The sequence below is a fragment of the Castor canadensis genome, chromosome 2 (genome assembly GCF_047511655.1).
Source record: "Castor canadensis chromosome 2, mCasCan1.hap1v2, whole genome shotgun sequence".
NCBI lineage: Eukaryota > Metazoa > Chordata > Mammalia > Rodentia > Castoridae > Castor > Castor canadensis.
The window spans coordinates 172,612,716-172,631,066 of record NC_133387.1 but is presented as its reverse complement, the minus strand read 5'-3'; the positions used below and the strand labels follow the sequence as shown (position 1 = coordinate 172,631,066).

The window sequence follows — 18,351 nt, the reverse complement described above, 5'->3', positions numbered from 1 at the left end:
TTGAATCTATAAAAGTTGAGTACAAAGAAACAGAAGAGAAAGATATTTATCATGGACTGGGTATGAGATATTGTAGGTAAAATGACATAAAATTGCTATTATGTAGGAGAAATTAGTCTACACATCTATTTTTCAACAGGATGACTATAGTGCATTATATACTGGATAATTGCCAAAAGAGATGATTTTTATCCTAAAAAAAAGTATCTGTAAAGAGATGGATATGTTAACTTTCTTGCCTATAGTAATCACTTCACTATTATATCAGAATATGTGCTCACAAACCCTAAATAATTAAGAAAATTTTGGCTGATACAAAAATTCTATTTAAGCAAAAAAGATTCTCTATAATACCATTATAATCATTACAATATGAAATTGATATAAAGATGGGCAGAACACACAAATAAAATGTTCCATGTAAACCAGTTAATTTTCTTGTATTTTGCAATATACTACATTATGTCTTCTCCCTTGTTTGATAATCTATGAGTAGTTTTTCTTCCTTCACTTCTCAGCATATATGAAGAATAAATTATCTGGAAATCAGAAACACAGCAAATAGCTAAGCAAGCACAATATAAGATAATGTGTAATATCATGGAATATACCATCTAGAATTAGAATACAAAGGAAACATGCTCTTTGTCTTTTTATGAAAATAAGGTCAAATTGTCCAGGAATATTTTGGCAGGTTAAAGAGAAAGAAATTACGTTGTATAGTAAGAACTGTAGATTATCTGAAAGCAGTAACATTTGAGAGAATTTATTCTGTAGACTATAAATAGCTTGGTGATTCTGAGGTATAATGACAGTGGGATTGAAAAATCATTCTATATTATACTTAAAGCATTAGATTTTACTCTAAAGTTAGAGAGTACACTTCAAAAATTTTAAACTATGGGAATAATGCACTAATACTTTAACATAGTAGATGACACTAATTTTTAAAATATTTATTTTATTTAATATGCTTAGTAAAAGCTTTTTATTAGATAATACTAACAACATCTGTTCATTGTAATTTTCCAGCATTGACTTCAGAAAAAATGCTCATAGTCTACCTAATTAGAGATTACTATTTCTACATCATTGTTCAATTGTTTCCAATATTTTTCAAAGTGGTAAATAAAATGGTTGTAGATATCTTTGTCAACTGACTTAGAAATTTAGGAAGAGGGTGTTGTTTCTCTTAAGTTTCTAAGAAAGTGGTAAATCAATTTTTCACCTATTCTTGCCTCTCCAAACACTCACAAGATGATAAAAGCTAAATAGAAGTGTTCATTTTTTATGCTTAGATGTGAAATGTTTCTACATCCACCAGGTTGCGATAGAACAGAATGCAAATTCTCGGGTAGAATCAAGGTTGGAGCAATTAACTGTTGAGGATTACCCATATATTAAATTTCATCACAGATGTAAGATGCCGCCCAAATCCCCACAATCTGTAAAGTTAAGCTAAGGAGACCAGAAAATTTGTTGATTTAATCAGATGGGGAACAGCTTGCATGCTCACTCAGATAAATCAAAGCCAAAAGACATGTAGAAATGTCCCTAAAATAATGAGGGACAAGAGCCTGAGAAACAATTCTAGAGAGTCATTAGGTGCTGCTGCACTGTGAGAAGATGTGAAACTAATAATCTGTGGATGCCACCAAGAGCTACTGAGAGTCACCCAGGTGAATGATCACTGCCCAGTAGGACTACATTGAGATTTCTTTTGTGAAATTACCCTAGAAATTTAAATGAACAAGGGAGAGAAAAGTAAATTTGTTGATTGGAAAAATCCCTGTCTCTCAAAAGAAATATTTTTTTCATAATGAAGAATGAGTTCTTGGAAACAAGGACTCTTTGTCATTACTCAGAAAACAATTCTTCTTTTTGTGTTTTACAAAGTAGTTTCATTATACATGTATACAATGTATAAAAATCATATTTATACCAAATCACCCTGCCTTGTTCTTCTTTCCACTTCTGCTGCTTCTCCCTAAAATCTCCCCTTATGTATTCATGTCTTTTGGATTAAATGTTTGTTTTTAGATCTATATTCCACATATAAGAAAAAATGTGATTTTTTTTCTTTTTGCATCTGGCTTACTTCCCTTCACTTCACAAATTTCAGGTTCATTAATTTTTCTGCAAATGAAAAAATAATCTCTTCTGTATGGCTGAGTAATATTCCATTGCATAATTATCATAATTACTTTGTCCATTCATTCATTGTTGAACATCTAGTCTTACTCCATAACTTGGCTATTATAAATGGTGCTACATCAAACATGGGTTTGCATATTTTCTATTGTATGCTTGTTACATGCTGGTGTCAAGGGTCCTTGCCTTCATAGGCCAGGAGACTGGCTCATGAGGCAGCTGAATAATGAGTCAAAGCCAGTATATAAAGTAGGATTTATTAGAGAGAAAGGAAAGGCTACAGCTAAAGAAGAGTAGGGGAGCCTGGAAGTCAGTGGCTCACTGCACAGGTGAAGGCTGGGGTTTTTTAATGGATATTCTAACTCTGGGTTACGTGGGATTTTCTCATTGGCCATGGATTCATGGGCTTTCTCAGGTGAATTGGTTTAGTTTGCACCTTTATTGGGGAAGGGGAAACAATCTTGAGAGCATTTTGCTGATCAGCCCTGTGGCAGATCTGTATCTGTCCTTTAGTAAGCAGGAATGCAGGCTTCCATCTCCTCAGGATGCAGGAATGATATTGGCCTCCATGGGGGATGGGATACTCACTCATCTGCCTTAGGTCTCCATACCCAACAAATCCCTCCTCTGAGACAATCACCCAACTGCTGTTGGGGAGAGGGACGATGATTCATCTAGCTGCTTCATGCTGACAATGGGGTGACAAGGGGGATAAGGGAGAGGGTACTTCTCTCTAGGGGCCCCCCAATAGAACGGGATGGAGGGCTCATGCCTAGGCAGAGATGAGTATTCCTTGACTAAAAGCTGGAGTTTGATCCAAAACCTGTCAAGATATAACTCTGGAGAGAGCATTTATTATACAAGACCCAAATAGGAGTATTAGAAGGAGCATAAAAAGGTACCTGCTAAGGGCTGCATATCTAGGGCTCCAGATTCTGCAAAATCCTGCAACTCCCAAGAAAGTTCTAAGCTGCTTTATGGTACGGGGGTATGGGAAATGGAGGATTGGGTCGATTCCCTCATGACTCAGGGAGTGAGTCTGTCTGACCACACATAGGTAGGTGACTTGTGGGAGGCATAATTGAGCCTTATCCTTAGAGACTCTGTATCCCTGGGAGGTCAGAAAGTTTAAAAGGACTCAGTGGCCCTGCAGATGAGGGACAGGCTCTGTGGATCTGTACGGAAGTATATCATCAACATATTGAGGAAGGGTGGCCTCTGGGTAGTGCCAATCTAATAAGTCTCTTGTTAGAGTCTGTTTAAAAATATGAGGGCTGTCTCTAAACCCTTGTGACAAAACTGTCCAGGTTAGTTGCTGTGAAGGGTTTGTGGGATCTTCAAAGGCAAACAGGGGCTGACTGTCAGGATGCAGGTTAAATGTAACATTTTTGGATTAAAGAGAGCTTTAGCTCATTATTTTATATAAATTGACACTTTTAACTCTGTAAATGTTTGTACCATATTTAGATAAAGTATAACATAACACTGTTAAAATGGTCATTTAAGAGACATTTGCATGAGCAAATACATAAATGAACAGATTTAGTAGTACTTAAAGTTTGACAAGATCAACAGAAAACACAAGTAATTTCTTTGATAAAATCTTTCCCTATAACAGTTTTCTGCAAATGTTACTCAGAGCAGAACAATGTTAAGATAGCCTTGTTATTTTATAGACATAGAGAATTAGATTTTAGTTTGACATGACCTTAAAAATCTTTTGGGCAATTCTTAGATTATAGTCAACTTTAACTTTATCACACATGGAAGCTTTTCATTATACATTTTTAAGATTTACTCAGACCTTCATATAATATTCTAAACCCTTTGATGATTTGTCCTTATCCCTCCTCTCCATATTTGAAACAATTTTTAGGACAAACCTTTCTTTACAAAATCCTTTCTCATCCAAAAAAAAAAACATTTCTTTTTTCCTTTAACTTCTCAAAAAATACACTCAATACCTATCTATATCCTTTCCACTTGTTTACTTTGTACCTTGTATTTTAAAATTATCTTTTATAAGAATTTTAAATTTGTTATAGGGGCTGGAGCAACTAATTAGTAACCCTTTTTTTTTTTATTTAAGGAATTTATGATAGGCAGAAGGCCTCCTCTTCCCTCAGGCTTGAGGGGATATTGTTTTGGGGTGTGGAAATGGTGAGGGATCTTTGAGTTTTATTTGAATAGGGAAGGCCATCCTGGCTTGCCCTACAGTCATCCCATCAGTCCACACTGTGGGATCTATTTGTTCCTGAAGGAGGGGGCAGCGGAGATAGTCACCTGGGAGAAGGAGAATTTGAGCTTTTAGTTGAGGTAGTAAATCCCATCCCAGCAAGGGCACTGATGTTTCAGGAACTATGAGGAAAGAATGACAGAAGCGGAGGTCTCCTCAAGAGCAGGCCACAGGCCGGGTAAACTAGTGCTCTAGGAGCTGCCCAGATATGCCCCAAATGATAACGTTGTCATTGGACTGGGACCAGGAGAGAAAGGTAAGACAGAGAAATGGGCTCCACTGTCTAGCAGGAAAATGACCTTTTACTTTTCTGCCATTATGGCTACTCTGAGGTTCCTCAACATTGATGCCAAGAAATGGAGTGTGGACAGGAGGCCAGGACCCATCAATCCATAGGAGGTGGCACCTCACCTTCCATCTGGAGACGGGGGCACTTAGACCTCCAGTGGTTACCCTTGCAGAGAGGGCAGGGTCCAGGTTGGGGGCAGGGCTGTCTCCCAGTCTGTCCCCCCCTTAAGCATTCTCTGCAGAAGTGCCCCTCCTGTCCACCATGGTAGCAAGCTCAGGATGCAGGCCCCAGTCAGGTGGGGCCCTCTCTGAGAGCAGCAATGAGGTCATGGTGTCTCTTATCTTTTTCTCTCCTGTTAGTAAGGTCCTGGTTATAGTATACAGACATGGCTAGCTGCATTAATTGATCCAATGACTTTTCTCCTTCAGCCACAGACTTTTTTACGAATATCTGGGGCTGACTGTGTTAGAAGTTTATCTTTGAGGAGAACCTCCCCCACCTGTGACTCTGTGGTATGCTTTCTGATAGTGTCCTTAAGATGCTGCAGAAAGGTAAGGGGGATTACTTTAGGGACTTGCTGTACTACAGTCACCTGGAAATAGTGTAGAGGTTTGACTTTAACCCTTTTTAGCCCTTCCACTATAAGATGGATTAAGTGGTGTTGATGCCATTTATCTCCTCACTATTTTTTGTTTTTGATTTAGCAATGCTGGGGAATTGAACTCAGGGCCTTGTACATGTTGGGTAGACATTCTCACACTGAGCTATGTCCTTAGCTCCAAATATTTTTTTTCCTCTGGTTGTACTGGGATTTGAACTCAGGGCTTTATGCCTGCAAAGCAGCACTCTACTGCTTGATCCACATCACCAGCCCCTTTACCATTCTCATTTTCAGTGTGGATCTGTCAAGGAGACTGTCTGTGCTCCTGTAGGTATAGGCAATTTTATTCCCTCATTTTTAGGTGCCACGGGTATTGGGGCTCATTGTAAATGGTAATCATTTCCAATCTGAGTGGCCTGGGCCAGAACCCATTGCTTTTCTAGTGAGGAAAGAATTTGGTATAATAGAAGCATAATATCCTTTCATGCCAATTCAAAGGTTTGGATCACAGAGATAAAGGCTTGAATGTATTGGTCAGGTGCATCAGTATAGGTGTGCAGATGATTTTTAATTTCTCTTAGATCTGATAATTAGAAGGGGACACAGATTTGCCCTCTTCCTACCATTGCCTGTTGAAAGGGGAAGCACCAATTAGAAGGTTCTGAATATTGGAGTGGCTTAGAAGGTAGGGCAAAGGGTGGAGCAGTAGGGGTGGGGGTCCTTGTCATTAATAAGCTTTTCTGGTACTCCTTCCCCATGTTTATCCTGTGGCTTACCTAGAATGGCCAGTGTTTGAGTATCTAAATAGCAATTATGGAGCCAATATGGGTGGTCTCAGAGATAAAAGAAAATTTGTATAAGGGACCTCAGTTTACTTTTTCTCCCTTTCACAGAAAAGGTCTAATTGGAGTATGGTACTGTAATTTAAGGAACCCTGTGAAGGCCACTTCTCTTGGTCACCCAAGGTATACTGAGGCCAGGCCTCAGTACAAAGCTTCCAATATTTCCTTTCAACATTTCAATAGACAGGCCAGAAGGCTGGAAGGGGCAGGTCCAATCTAGAAAGACAACAATAAACTGGGTCAGTTACCTTCTAGTCAGCATCCTGACTGGGAATGACCTTACTAACAAGTCAAGGCATCCCTGTCTCTTGACTTTCCCCCTGCCATCTGTGGTCAGAACCAGGGAAAGTGACCTGGTCGGTTTATACTGATGTAATGAGAAGAGAAAAAAAACCAAAACACTAGGATCCTGCCTTTTAGCTAGCAGCAGGCAGCTTATTTAATAAAGGCTATGTTTTTTGTTTTTTTTTTTTTTCATTTTTCTTTTATTATTCATATGTGCATACAAGGCTTGGTTCATTTCTCCCCCATGCCCCCACCCCCTCCCTTACCACCCACTCCACCCCCTCCCTCTCCCCCCAATACCCAGCAGAAACTATTTTGCCCTTATTTCTAATTTTGTTGTAGAGAGAGTATAAGCAATAATAGGAAGGAACAAGGGTTTTTGCTGGTTGCGATAAGGATAGCTATACAGGGCATTGACTCACATTGATTTCCTGTGCGTGGGTGTTACCTTCTAGGTTAATTCTTTTTGATCTAACCTTTTCTCTAGTTCCTGGTCCCCTTTTCCTATTGGCCTCAGTTGCTTTAAGGTATCTGCTTTAGTTTCTCTGCATTAAGGGCAACAAATGCTAGCTAGTTTTTTAGGTGTCTAACCTATCCTCACCCCTCCCTTGTGTGCTCTCGCTTTTATCATGTGCTCATAGTCCAATCCCCTTGTTGTGTTTGCCCTTGATCTAATGTCCACATATGAGGGAGAACATACAATTTTTGGTCTTTTGAGCCAGGCTAACCTCACTCAGAATGATGTTCTCCAATTCCATCCATTTACCAGTGAATGATAACATTTCGTTCTTCTTCATGGCTGCATAAAATTCCATTGTGTATAGATACCACATTTTCTTAATCCATTCATCAGTGCTGGGGCATCTTGGCTGTTTCCATAACTTGGCTATTGTGAATAGTGCCGCAATAAACATGGATGTGCAGGTGCCTCTGGAGTAACAGTCTTTTGGGTATATCAGCAAGAGTGGTATTGCTGGATCAAATGGTAGATCGATGTCCAGCTTTTTAAGTAGCCTCCAAATTTTTTTCCAGAGTGGTTGTACTAGTCTACATTCCCACCAACAGTGTAAGAGGGTTCCTTTTTCCCCGCATCCTCGCCAACACCTGTTGGTGGTGGTGTTGCTGATGATGGCTATTCTAACAGGGGTGAGGTGGAATCTTAGCGTGGTTTTAATTTGCATTTCCTTTATTGCTAGAGATGGTGAGCATTTTTTCATGTGTTTTCTGGCCATTTGAATTTCTTCTTTTGACAAAGTTCTGTTTAGTTCACGTGCCCATTTCTTTATTGGTTCATTAGTTTTGGGAGAATTTAGTTTTTTAAGTTCCCTGTATATTCTGGTTATCAGTCCTTTGTCTGATGTATAGTTGGCAAATATATTTTCTCCCACTCTGTGGGTGTTCTCTTCAGTTTAGAGACCATTTCTTTTGATGAACAGAATATTTTTAGTTTTATGAGGTCCCATTTATCTATGCTATCTCTTAGTTGCTGTGCTGCTGGGGTTTCATTGAGAAAGTTCTTACCTATACCTACTAACTCCAGAGTATTTCCTACTCTTGTATCAACTTAAGAGTTTGGGGTCTGATATTAAGATCCTTGATCCATTTTGAGTTAATATTGGTATAGGGTGATATACATGGATCTAGTTTCAGTTTTTTGCAGACTGCTAACCAGTTTTCCCAGCAGTTTTTGTTGAAGAGGCTGCTATTTCTCCATTGTATATTTTTAGCTCCTTTGTCAAAGATAAGTTGCTTATAGTTGTGTGGCTTCATATCTGGATCCTCTATTCTGTTCCACTGGTATTCATGTCTGTTTTTGTGCCAGTACCATGCTGTTTTTATTGTTACTGCTTTGTAATATAGTTTGAAGTCAGGTATTGTGATACCTCCTGCATTGTTCTTTTGACTGAGTATTGCCTTGGCTATTCGTGGCCTCTTGTGTTTCCATATAAATTTCACAGTAGATTTTTCAATCTCTTTAATGAATGTCATTGGAATTTTGATGGGAATTGCATTAAACATGTAGATTACTTTTGGGAGTATAGACATTTTTACTATGTTGATTCTACCAATCCATGAGCATGGGAGATCTCTCCACTTTCTATAGTCTTTCTCAATCTCTTTCTTCAGAAGTGTATAGTTTTCCTTGTAGAGGTCTTTCACATCTTTTGTTAGGTTTAACCTAGGTATTTGATTTTTTTTGAGGCTATTGTAAATGGAATTGTTTTCATACCTTCTTTTTCCGTTTGCTCATTGTTAGTGTATAGAAATGTTAATCTTTTTTCTATGTTGATTTTATATCCTGCTACCTTGCTATAGCTATTGATGATGTCTAGAAGCTTCTGAGTAGAGTTTTTTGGGTCTTTAAGGTATAGGATCATGTCATCTGCAAAGAGGGATATTTTGACATTTTCTTTACCTATTTGTGTTCCTTTTATTCCTTCTTCTTGCCTAATTGCTCTGGCTAGGAATTCCAGTACTATGTTGAATAGGAGTGGAGATAGTGGGCATCCTTGTCTGGTTCCTGATTTTAGAGGGAATGGTTTTAATTTTTCTCCGTTAAGTATAATGCTGGCTGTAGGTTTGTCATATATAGCTTTTATAATGTTGAGGAACTTTCCTTCTATTCCTAGTTTTCTTAGAGCTTTTATCATGAAATGATGTTGGATCTTATCAAAGGCTTTTTCTGCATCTATTGAGATGATCAAGTGGTTTTTGTCTTTGCTTCTGTTAATGTGGTTTATTACATTTATTGATTTTCATATGTTGAACCACCCCTTCATCCCTGGGATGAAGCCTACTTGGTCATGGTGAATAATCTTTTTGATGTGTTGCTGAATTCAGTTTGCCATTATTTTGTTGAGGATTTTTGCATCAATGTTCATTAAGGAGATTGGCCTATAGTTCTCCTTTTTGGAAGTGTTTTTGCCTGGTTTTGGGATAAGTGTAAGACTGGCTTCATACAATGTGTTTGGCAGTTTTCCTTCCCTTTCTATTTCGTGGAACAGTTTAAGGAGGGTTGGTATCAGTTCTTCTTTAAAGGTCTGATAGAATTCAGCAGAGAATCCATCAGGTCCTGGACTTTTCTTTTTGGGGAGACTCTTGATTGCTGCTTCAATTTCATTTTGTGTTATAGGTCTATTCAGGTGATTAATTTCCTCTTGGTTCAGTTTTGGATGATCATAAGTATCTAGAAATCTGACCATTTCTTTTAGATTTTCAAATTTATTTGAATATAGGTTCTCAAAGTAGTCTCTGATGATTTCCTGGACTTCCATGGTGTTTGTTGTTATCTCCCCTTTTGCATTCCTGATTCTACTAATTTGGGTTTTTTCTCTCCTCATTTTAGTCAGGTTTGCCAGGGGTCTATCGATCTTGTTTATTTTTTCAAAGAACCAACTTTTTGTTTCATTAATTCTTTGTATGGTTTTTTTGGTTTCTATTTTGTTGATTTCAGCTCTTATTTTTATTATTTCTCTCCTTCTATTTGTTTTGGGATTTGCTTGTTCTTGTTTTTCTAGGAGTTTGAGATGTATCATTAGGTCATTGATTTGGGATCTTTCAATCTTTTTAATATATGCATTCATGGCTATAAACTTTCCTCTCAAGACTGCCTTAGCTGTGTCCCATAGGTTCCGGTAGGTTGTGTTTTCATTTTCATTGACTTCCAGGAACTTTTTAATTTCCTCTTTTATTGCATCAATGATCCATTCTTCATTAAGTAATGAGTGATTTAGTTTCCAGCTGTTTGCATGTTTTTTGTCTTTACTTTTGTTGTTGAGTTCTACTTTTATTGCATTGTGGTCAGATAGTATGCACGGTATTATTTCTATTTTCTTATATTTGCTGAGGCTTGCTTTGTGCCCTAGGCTATGATCTATTTTGGAGAAGGTTCCATGGGCTGCTGAGAAGAATGTATATTGTGTAGAGGTTGGATGAAATGTTCTGTAGACATCTACTAGATCCACTTGATCTATTGCATATTTTAGATCTTGGATTTCTTTATTGAGTTTTTGTTTGGATGACCTATCTATTGATGATAATGGAGTGTTAAAGTCTCCCACAACCACTGTGTTGGCGTTTATATATGCTTTTAGGTCTTTCAGGGTATGTTTGATGAAATTGGGTGCGTTGACATTGGGTGCATACAGATTGATGATTATTATTTCCTTTGGTCTATTTCCCCTTTTATTAGTATGGAATGTCCTTCTTTATCTCGTTTGATCAATGTAGGTTTGAAGTCTACTTTGTCAGAGTAGCAAAGTATTGCTACTCTTGCTTGTTTTCGGGGGCCATTGGCTTGGTAAATCTTCTTCCAGCCTTTCATCCTAAGCATATGCTTATTTCTGTCGGTGAGATGAGTCTCCTGTAAGCAACAAATTGTTGGATCTTCTTTTTTAATCCATTTTGTCAAACGGTGTCTTTTGATGGGTGAATTAAGTCCAGTAACATTAAGCGTTAGTACTGATAGGTATGTGGTGATTCCTGCCATTTAGTTGTCTTAGTTGTTTGAAGGTTTGATTGTGTGTACCTAACTTGTTGTTACTCTCTACTGTCTTGCTTTTTCTTATCCTGTGGTTTGGTGCTGCCTGCCTTTTCATGGTTAAGTTGGGTGTCACTTTCTGTGTGCAGGATCCCTTGCAGAATCTTTTGTAATGGTGGCTTTGTGGTCACATACTGTTTTAGTTTCTGCTTATCATGGAAGACTTTTATTGTTCCATCTATTTTGAATGATAGCTTTGCTGGGTAGAGTATCCTGGGGTTGAGGTTATTTTCATTCAGTGCCCGGAAGATCTCACCCCACATTCTTCTTGCTTTTAATGTTACTGTTGAGAAGTCTGCTGTGATTTTGATTGGTTTACCTTTGTATGTTACTTGTTTTTTCTCTCTTACAGCCTTCAATATTCTTTCCTTAGTTTCTGAACTTGTTGTTTTAATGATGATATGTCATGGAGTAGTTCTATTTTGATCTGGTCTGTTTGGTGTCCTGGAGGCATCTTGCATTTGTATGGGAATATCTTTCTCTAGATTTGGGAAATTTTCCGTTATTATTTGTTGAATATATTACGCATTCCCTTCGCTTGCACTCTTCTCCTTCTTCGATGCCCATGATTCTCAAGTTTGGTCTTTTGATGGAGTCAGTGAGTTCTTGCATTTTCTTTTCACAGGTCTTGAGTTGTTTATTTAATAGTTCTTCGGTTTCTCCTTTAATTACCATTTCATCTTCAAGTTCTGAGATTCTGTCTTCTGTTTGTTCTATTCTGCTGGATTGGCCTTCCATTTTGTTTTGCAGTTCTGTTTCGTTCTTTTTTCTGAGGTTTTCCATATCCTGGCAATTTTCTTCTTTATTGTTGTCTATTTTTGTCCTTAGTTCATTTATCCATTTATTCATTGTGTTCTCTCTTTCACTTTGGTGTTTATTCAGTGCTTCTATGGTTTCCTTTATTTCTTCTTTTGCTTTTTCAAATTCTCTATTTTTATTGTCTTGGAATTTCTTGAGTGTCTCCTGTACATTTTGGTTGACCCTATCCAGTATCATCTCTATAAAATTCTCATTGAGTACTTGTAGCATGTCTTCTTTTAAATTATTCTTGTCGGCTTCATTTGGTCCTTTGGCATAGTTTATCTTCATTTTGTTGGAGTCTGGATCTGAGTTTCTGTTCTCTTCATTCCCCTCTGGTTCCTGTACTAATTTTTTGCTGTGGGGAAACTGGTTTCCCTGTTTTTTCTGTCTTCCCGTCATTGTCTTTGGTGTTGTTACTGTCCCTGTACTGTGTGTAATTATGTATTTTCTAGCTTGTAATAATAACAATGGTAATATTTAGAATGGAAGAGTGAGCTGAGATGGAAAGCAAGAAGTTAAAGAAAAGGGGAAAACAAATATACAGACAAGAGGGAGAAAGCAGAACAAGGTATCAGACAAGAGAGTTTTAAATGTATAATCAGGGAGTGTTAGTGTACTAATCGACAGTAAGCTGAACAGACATTAGAGAGACAGAAAGAGGATTGAAAATCAAAGATAAAAAGATAAAAAATAAGTAAATGAAAGTAATATCTATATATAAAAATGAATTAAATTAAAATGGAAAATAGAAAATTAAAAAAAAAAAAAAACTTCCAAGTTTATATGCAATGCAGTTTCAGTCTTAATAATTTGGGTGTCCGTCTCAATCTCCAGTCCTGGAGTTGGTGCCTCAGATGTTGTTCTGTAGTTGTCTCATCAAAGGGGGTGCATAAAGTAGAACAAAACTACACACTCACACACACACACACACACACAAAAAGCCCCACCAAGTGTCCCCAGTTCAAATGCAATACAGTTTCAGTAAGTTTTTCAGCTTGCAGGTGTAATTCGGTTGTTCTCTCATCAAAGGTAGGGAGAAAAAGAAAAAAAAGCATCTGGAGACAGTTCTGAGTGTGGTATCTGCAACTGTGTCTTGCCTGCCTGCTGCTCTCAGCCTGTAGCTGGCGGCGTTATTTATGCAGATCTCTGGGGTGAGCTAGCACTCACCTGCTTGCATAGGCTTTGTTTGCTCAGAGTTCTCCTGTGTGGGAGCCTCTGCTACAGGCTTTCCCCTTTCCAAGCACTGGGAAAGGTGACACTGCCCTCGCGTTGTCAGGCCTGCGTGTTTATTTACAGTTCATGTGGGAGGTGGGTCTTCCCCCCTCTCCTCTGAAGTTTTCCTCCCACTGCCACTTTTACAAGCTTTCCTGCTTACTGGGCGGTGCTGCTGCTCCTGCCGGCTGCCATGTTTGTTTACAGTTCACGTGGGAAGTGGGTCTTCCCTCCTCTCCTGTGTTGTTTTCTTCCCTCCTCCACTCTCACAAGCTTCCCCACTCCTGGTTGCTGGGCGCGTGCCCCGCTCCCGCCAGAGGCTCTCCAGCCCGCCTGGCTTGTTTATTTACAGTCCCGGGAAGGATTCCCTTCCCCCAATCTTCAGCGCTCAGGGCGCCCCACCCTCTTTCCAGCGTGTCTTAACTGTTCTTATTGCTTATTACTCAGTTTCTCTTTTTTTTTTCCCAGGTGGAGGTCAGTCTGTCCAGGGGGCTATGCTGCTCTGGCCCAGGCTTGTCTGTGGGGCTACCACAGTACCACGAAGCTCACCTGGTCTGAGTCTTCCCAAGCCGTATGGGCGCTGGCCACTGGAGGCCCCGGGGGCCCTCCTCGTTTCTCCGTTTAATGTGAAGTGGAGATTCTCTGCACCAGCTGGAGATGTGGAGGGGTCAAAGTTATGCCTTTTCTCAGTGATTATGCCTGCAAAGTGTGTCTCCAGCGTCTCTCCAAGATTTCACTATAGGAGGGTTGCTTTCTGCTTCCTACCTCTAGCCACCATCTTGGAATTCGAAAATCAAGGCTGTTTTTAAGGAAGGAATAAATTGTCTGTAAAGTTAGAGAAGGGCATTCAGAGGGCATCCCGGGGCAATAACAGTACCATAAGGGATGACTACTGCTAATATTTGGAGGGAAAATTTATGCTGAGGCCAAAAGTATAGGAAATTTTAGAGGAGAAGTTTAGAGACCACAGTAACACCCATTTTGCTGTTCCTGGGAGATTACATTAGTGCTTCTTGTGACCATAACCTTGAGCTAACAATTGGCTTACAAGGGCTAGGTTGGTGGCCCGAGGCATGAGGTGGGGCTGGGAGAGGGGCTTGTGGAAGGTGCTACGTCCCCTCCCACACCCCCCCCACACACAACTGTGACAAGTGACCCTGTCTGCCTAGGCCTGATCCTGTGGCTGCTAACCCCCTCCCCTCCCTGTGTACACATGACTGCGCACATTTATTTTCCTCTCATCCCTTTTAAGGGAGTGGTGACAGGTTGCAGCCATTGCTTTGTGTGGCTGGCAGCCCAGGATGAGTGCTGGGTCCTCTCAATGGAATCTCTTAGAGCAGGCAGTCTGCTGTGCCCTGGGGCTGGCATCCCTGTGCACAAGAGCACCTGTTTGTTTTCCCTCCTCCCTTTATTGGGGCAGAGTTAGGGTGTGAGGGTGGCAGCCACAGTTTTTTTTGCAAGTGCCTCTGCCTCTGCTGGTGCCCAGCAGTTGATTTATTTTTTTTCTTTTATTATTCATATGTGCATACAAGGCTTGGGTCATTTCTCCCCCCTGCCCTCACCCCCTCCCTTACCACCCCCTCCCTCTCCCCCCTACCCCCTCAATACCCAGCAGAAACTATTTTGCCCTTATTTCTAATTTTGTTGTAGAGAGAGTATAAGTAATAGGAAGGAACAAGGGTTTTTGCTGGTTGCGATAAGGATAGCTATACAGGGCATTGACTCACATTGATTTCCTGTGTGTGGGTGTTACCTTCTAGGTTAATTCTTTTTGATATAACCTTTTCTCTAGTTCCTGTTCCCCTTTTCCTATTGGCCTCAGTTGCTTTATAAGGTATCTGCTTTAGTTTCTTCCCAGCAGTTGATTTAAAGTTGCTTTGGACTGAGGGGGCTGACAAACTAGTTGTGGGAGTAACTTAAGAATGTCATACAGTACTATGGTACAAGTTTTTCATGGGATTCTAGGGTCCCAGTAAGCCTAGGGAGGGGAAGGCAGACAGAGATAAAGAACATACAGTGAGACCAGGGAGGGAGCAGAAAAGGTGTCCTGACATCTTTGGTAAGGGAGGAGAAGGCAGAGGCTGGAGGCATGACACATGCCTGAGGGATTAGCAATCACATGTGCATCTAGGTCACTTCCACTGAGTAGTACAGGAACACTTTCATCGACATGAAACCTCCACTCTTGGGTCACTGTCTCAGGCAGAAGGGGCATTAGACACGGGGGAAAAGAGAAGCAGTCGTCAGATGCCATAACCAATCAGGACTTCCCTAACATAGAATGATGTGTACCCAAATAAACCCCAGGCTTGGTCTAGGCCAGCAGGGTGGTATCATGAGCTCCCCCAGAGCTGGAATCGCCATGAGACCAAATGTGGCAATGAGTGGCTGGCTTGACACCATGATGGGAAAGTCCGTTAGGAAGAGACAGGCAGGGTGAGCAGCACAAGGAAATCTACTTTTGTCTAGTCCTCCGCAAAGGGTTTCCCCCAGCAGGAGCATCCAGCAGGGCGCTGGGGGACACTCAACCGTCACACCTTAGGCATGCCCCTGATGGTTTTGCACTCTAGACATACTGACCTTTGTCCAGAAGAAAGGAAGTCCCTTTGTGTGTCGGAAAATGTTACAAGCCAGTGTCGAGTTTCCTTGCCTTCATAGGCCAGGGAACTGGTTCGTGATGAGCCAAAGCCAGTATATAAAGTAGGATTTTAGAGAGAAAGGAAAGACTACAGATAGAGATGAGTAATGGAGCCTGGAAGCTGGTAGCTCGCTGCACAGGTGAAGGTTGGGGCTTTTATGGATGTTCTAACTCTGGGTTAGTTAGGTTTTTCTCATTGGCCATGGATTTGTGGCCTTTCTCAGGTGAACTGGTTTAGTTTGCACCTTTATTGGGGGAGGGGGAACAATCTTGAGAGCATTTTGCTTATCAGTCCTGTGGCAGATCTGTATCTGTCTTTAGGATGCAGGAATGCAGAACTCCATCTCCTCAGGATGCAGGAATGATGTTGTTCTCCATGGGGGAAGGGATACTCACTCATCTGCCTTAGGTCTCCAGACCCAACATGCTGACTTTGATTCCTGTGGCTATACACCCAGGAATTATATAACAGGATAATATGATAATTGTACTTTCAATTTCTTGAGGAACTTCCTTACTGATTTCCAAAGTGGCTGCACTAATTTACATTCCCACCAACAGTGTATAAGTGTTCCTTTTCCTGCACATCCTTGGCAGCATTTGTTGATGAGAAAAAAATTTTTCAACTTTAAGTTTTCTATGTGAATAAATAACCCATATGAATGCAATACCAAAAGAATGGCACTTCTATATATGAACTTTTATACATTGAGTGGGAAAAGAAACCATGAGGCTTCTTTTATGAGGATACATGTAAATGAATATAGAGTTGTCAGGAAACAGAGGGTGTAGCAAACTGTGGAACACGATATGTTGCAAGTTCTAGGGCAGAATATGCAAAATGTTTTCAATCCTGATATTATTGTTAGTCTCTTCCACTATAATGTTAATCTCCTGTGTGTGTGAATTATCTTATCATCTATTATATGCTTCACTATTCCTTACTATAATTTGGTAAGAATTAGGAGTTATATTTTGTACATTCCAAATGCATAAAATAATTTATTTCAGAGATCACATTGTCAGAAATATTTGCCAATTCACTTAATTAAAAAGACCAAGAACACAAAATATTGAGACCATCAAAGGATATTGACAAAACATATTTATTCCCTGAATAAACATACTTGAGTCTTGGCTAAAAGCAATCATATTTTTTACTTATAAAGCACAATAGAGGCTTATAAAGATGTTTTTAATGTTTAGAAGAGATACAGATTACTCTATGTGGATAGACTCTGGAGTATCCCAGCAAGGTGCTGTCCCCTGTGTGTCTGATCCTTTGAATTCAGTCCTGCCCTGGGCACCTTTTGGCCAAATAAACAAGTACTTGCCATAATCTCATTATCTTTGAGCATGCATTAGTGTCTTTAAACTGTTTCCTTAACAAACCTTCAGAAACTATAAATTTTTGATAAAGAAAAATAATCTTATCTTCCCAAGAAACTTCTTTTTTCTAGCAACTTGCTAAGGGCAACTTTGACATCCTTATTCCTAAGACTGTAGATCATGGGGTTCAGCATGGGCACAACAATGGTGTAAAACACAGAGGACACTTTCCCTTGGTCCATGGAGCTGACTGAGGATGGCTGCAGGTACATGAATGCAGCAGAGCCAAAGAAGACAGAAACAGCAGAGATGTGGGAGCTGCAGGTGCTGAAGGCTTTGGACCTGCCCTCGGTAGAGCTGATGCTCAGGATGCTGGCAATGATGAAGATGTAAGAGCCAAGGATGGTCAGGGTTGGGACAATAATGTTAAATGCACTGAAGCACAGACCTACTACCTCATTGATGACAGTACTGGAGCAGGAGAGCTCCAGTATTGGAAAAAAATCACAGAAGTAATGGTTTATTTTATCAGCTTTACAGAAAACCAGTCTTAGCATGCAGACTGTGTGGGCTGTAGCACTAATCAAGCCTATGCCATAAACCCCAACTACCATCAAGGAACAGTCTCCATAGGACATAGTGACATTGTAAGGCAAGGGGTTACAGATGGCAATGTAGTGGTCATAGGCCATTGCAGCCAACATGTGACTCTCAGAGATAGCAAAAACAGAGAAAAAGTAGAACTGAGTCAAGCATTCAGAGTAAGAGATGATGTTCTTCTCCATCACAAAGTTCAGTAGCATTTTGGGAGTAATGACAGTGGAATGGCAGAGATCAATGAAGGACAGACTTGTTAGGAAAAAGTACATGGGGGTGTGCAGGTGGGAACTGAGCAGGATCAGGGTGATCATGCCCAGATTCCCCACCACTGTGACCACATAGATTCCTAGGAAGAGGAAGAAAAGGGGCAACTGGAGCTCTGGTTTCTCTGTCAACCCACCAAGGATAAACTCAGTCACTGTGGAGTGATTTCCTTCTGCCATTTTCTTCTTGAGAATTCTATGTTGTAAGAGAAGTAAAAATTTTTGATATTTAGTTTTCCATCACAAAATGAAGTTCAAAATAGAATTCTAGACTTCTTGGAAAGATATTTCAAGTTCCTTGTAAGCTCACCAATGTTAGCAGTCAAAGACATTGGACTTCCAGAAATATGAGCAATCTAAGTACCCGACAAAATTATTCCTGTTTTTGTTCTATGCTATGTGAGTGCTTATTAATAATACCCAGCCCTTGAACACACCAGCAACCATTTTGATAAATTTGATTGAGTGTTCCAAGAGCTTTGTGTGTCTTATTATTTATCTATCTAAACAACCTGGCTTACCACATGTTCTTTTATGTTATGTTAAATTGGCAACAGCATACAC

At 39.9% G+C, this 18,351-nt stretch overlaps 1 protein-coding gene across 1 annotated transcript; it reads right to left on the bottom strand.

Annotated features, from left to right (window-relative positions):
* Window positions 1-17,025: 17,025 nt before the first annotated feature.
* Window positions 17,026-17,976, bottom strand: LOC109677369 (olfactory receptor 8G50-like). The gene has a single exon (XM_074056900.1). The coding sequence runs from the start codon at window positions 17,965-17,967 to the stop codon at window positions 17,026-17,028; it is 942 nt and encodes a 313-aa protein (XP_073913001.1). The 5' UTR covers window positions 17,968-17,976.
* Window positions 17,977-18,351: the final 375 nt, after the last annotated feature.

Excerpts from the sequence above, each read along its gene's own strand:
- LOC109677369 (XM_074056900.1), bottom strand. The coding sequence starts at position 17,967 with ATGGCAGAAGGAAATCACTCCACAGTGACTGAGTTTATCCTTGGTGGG.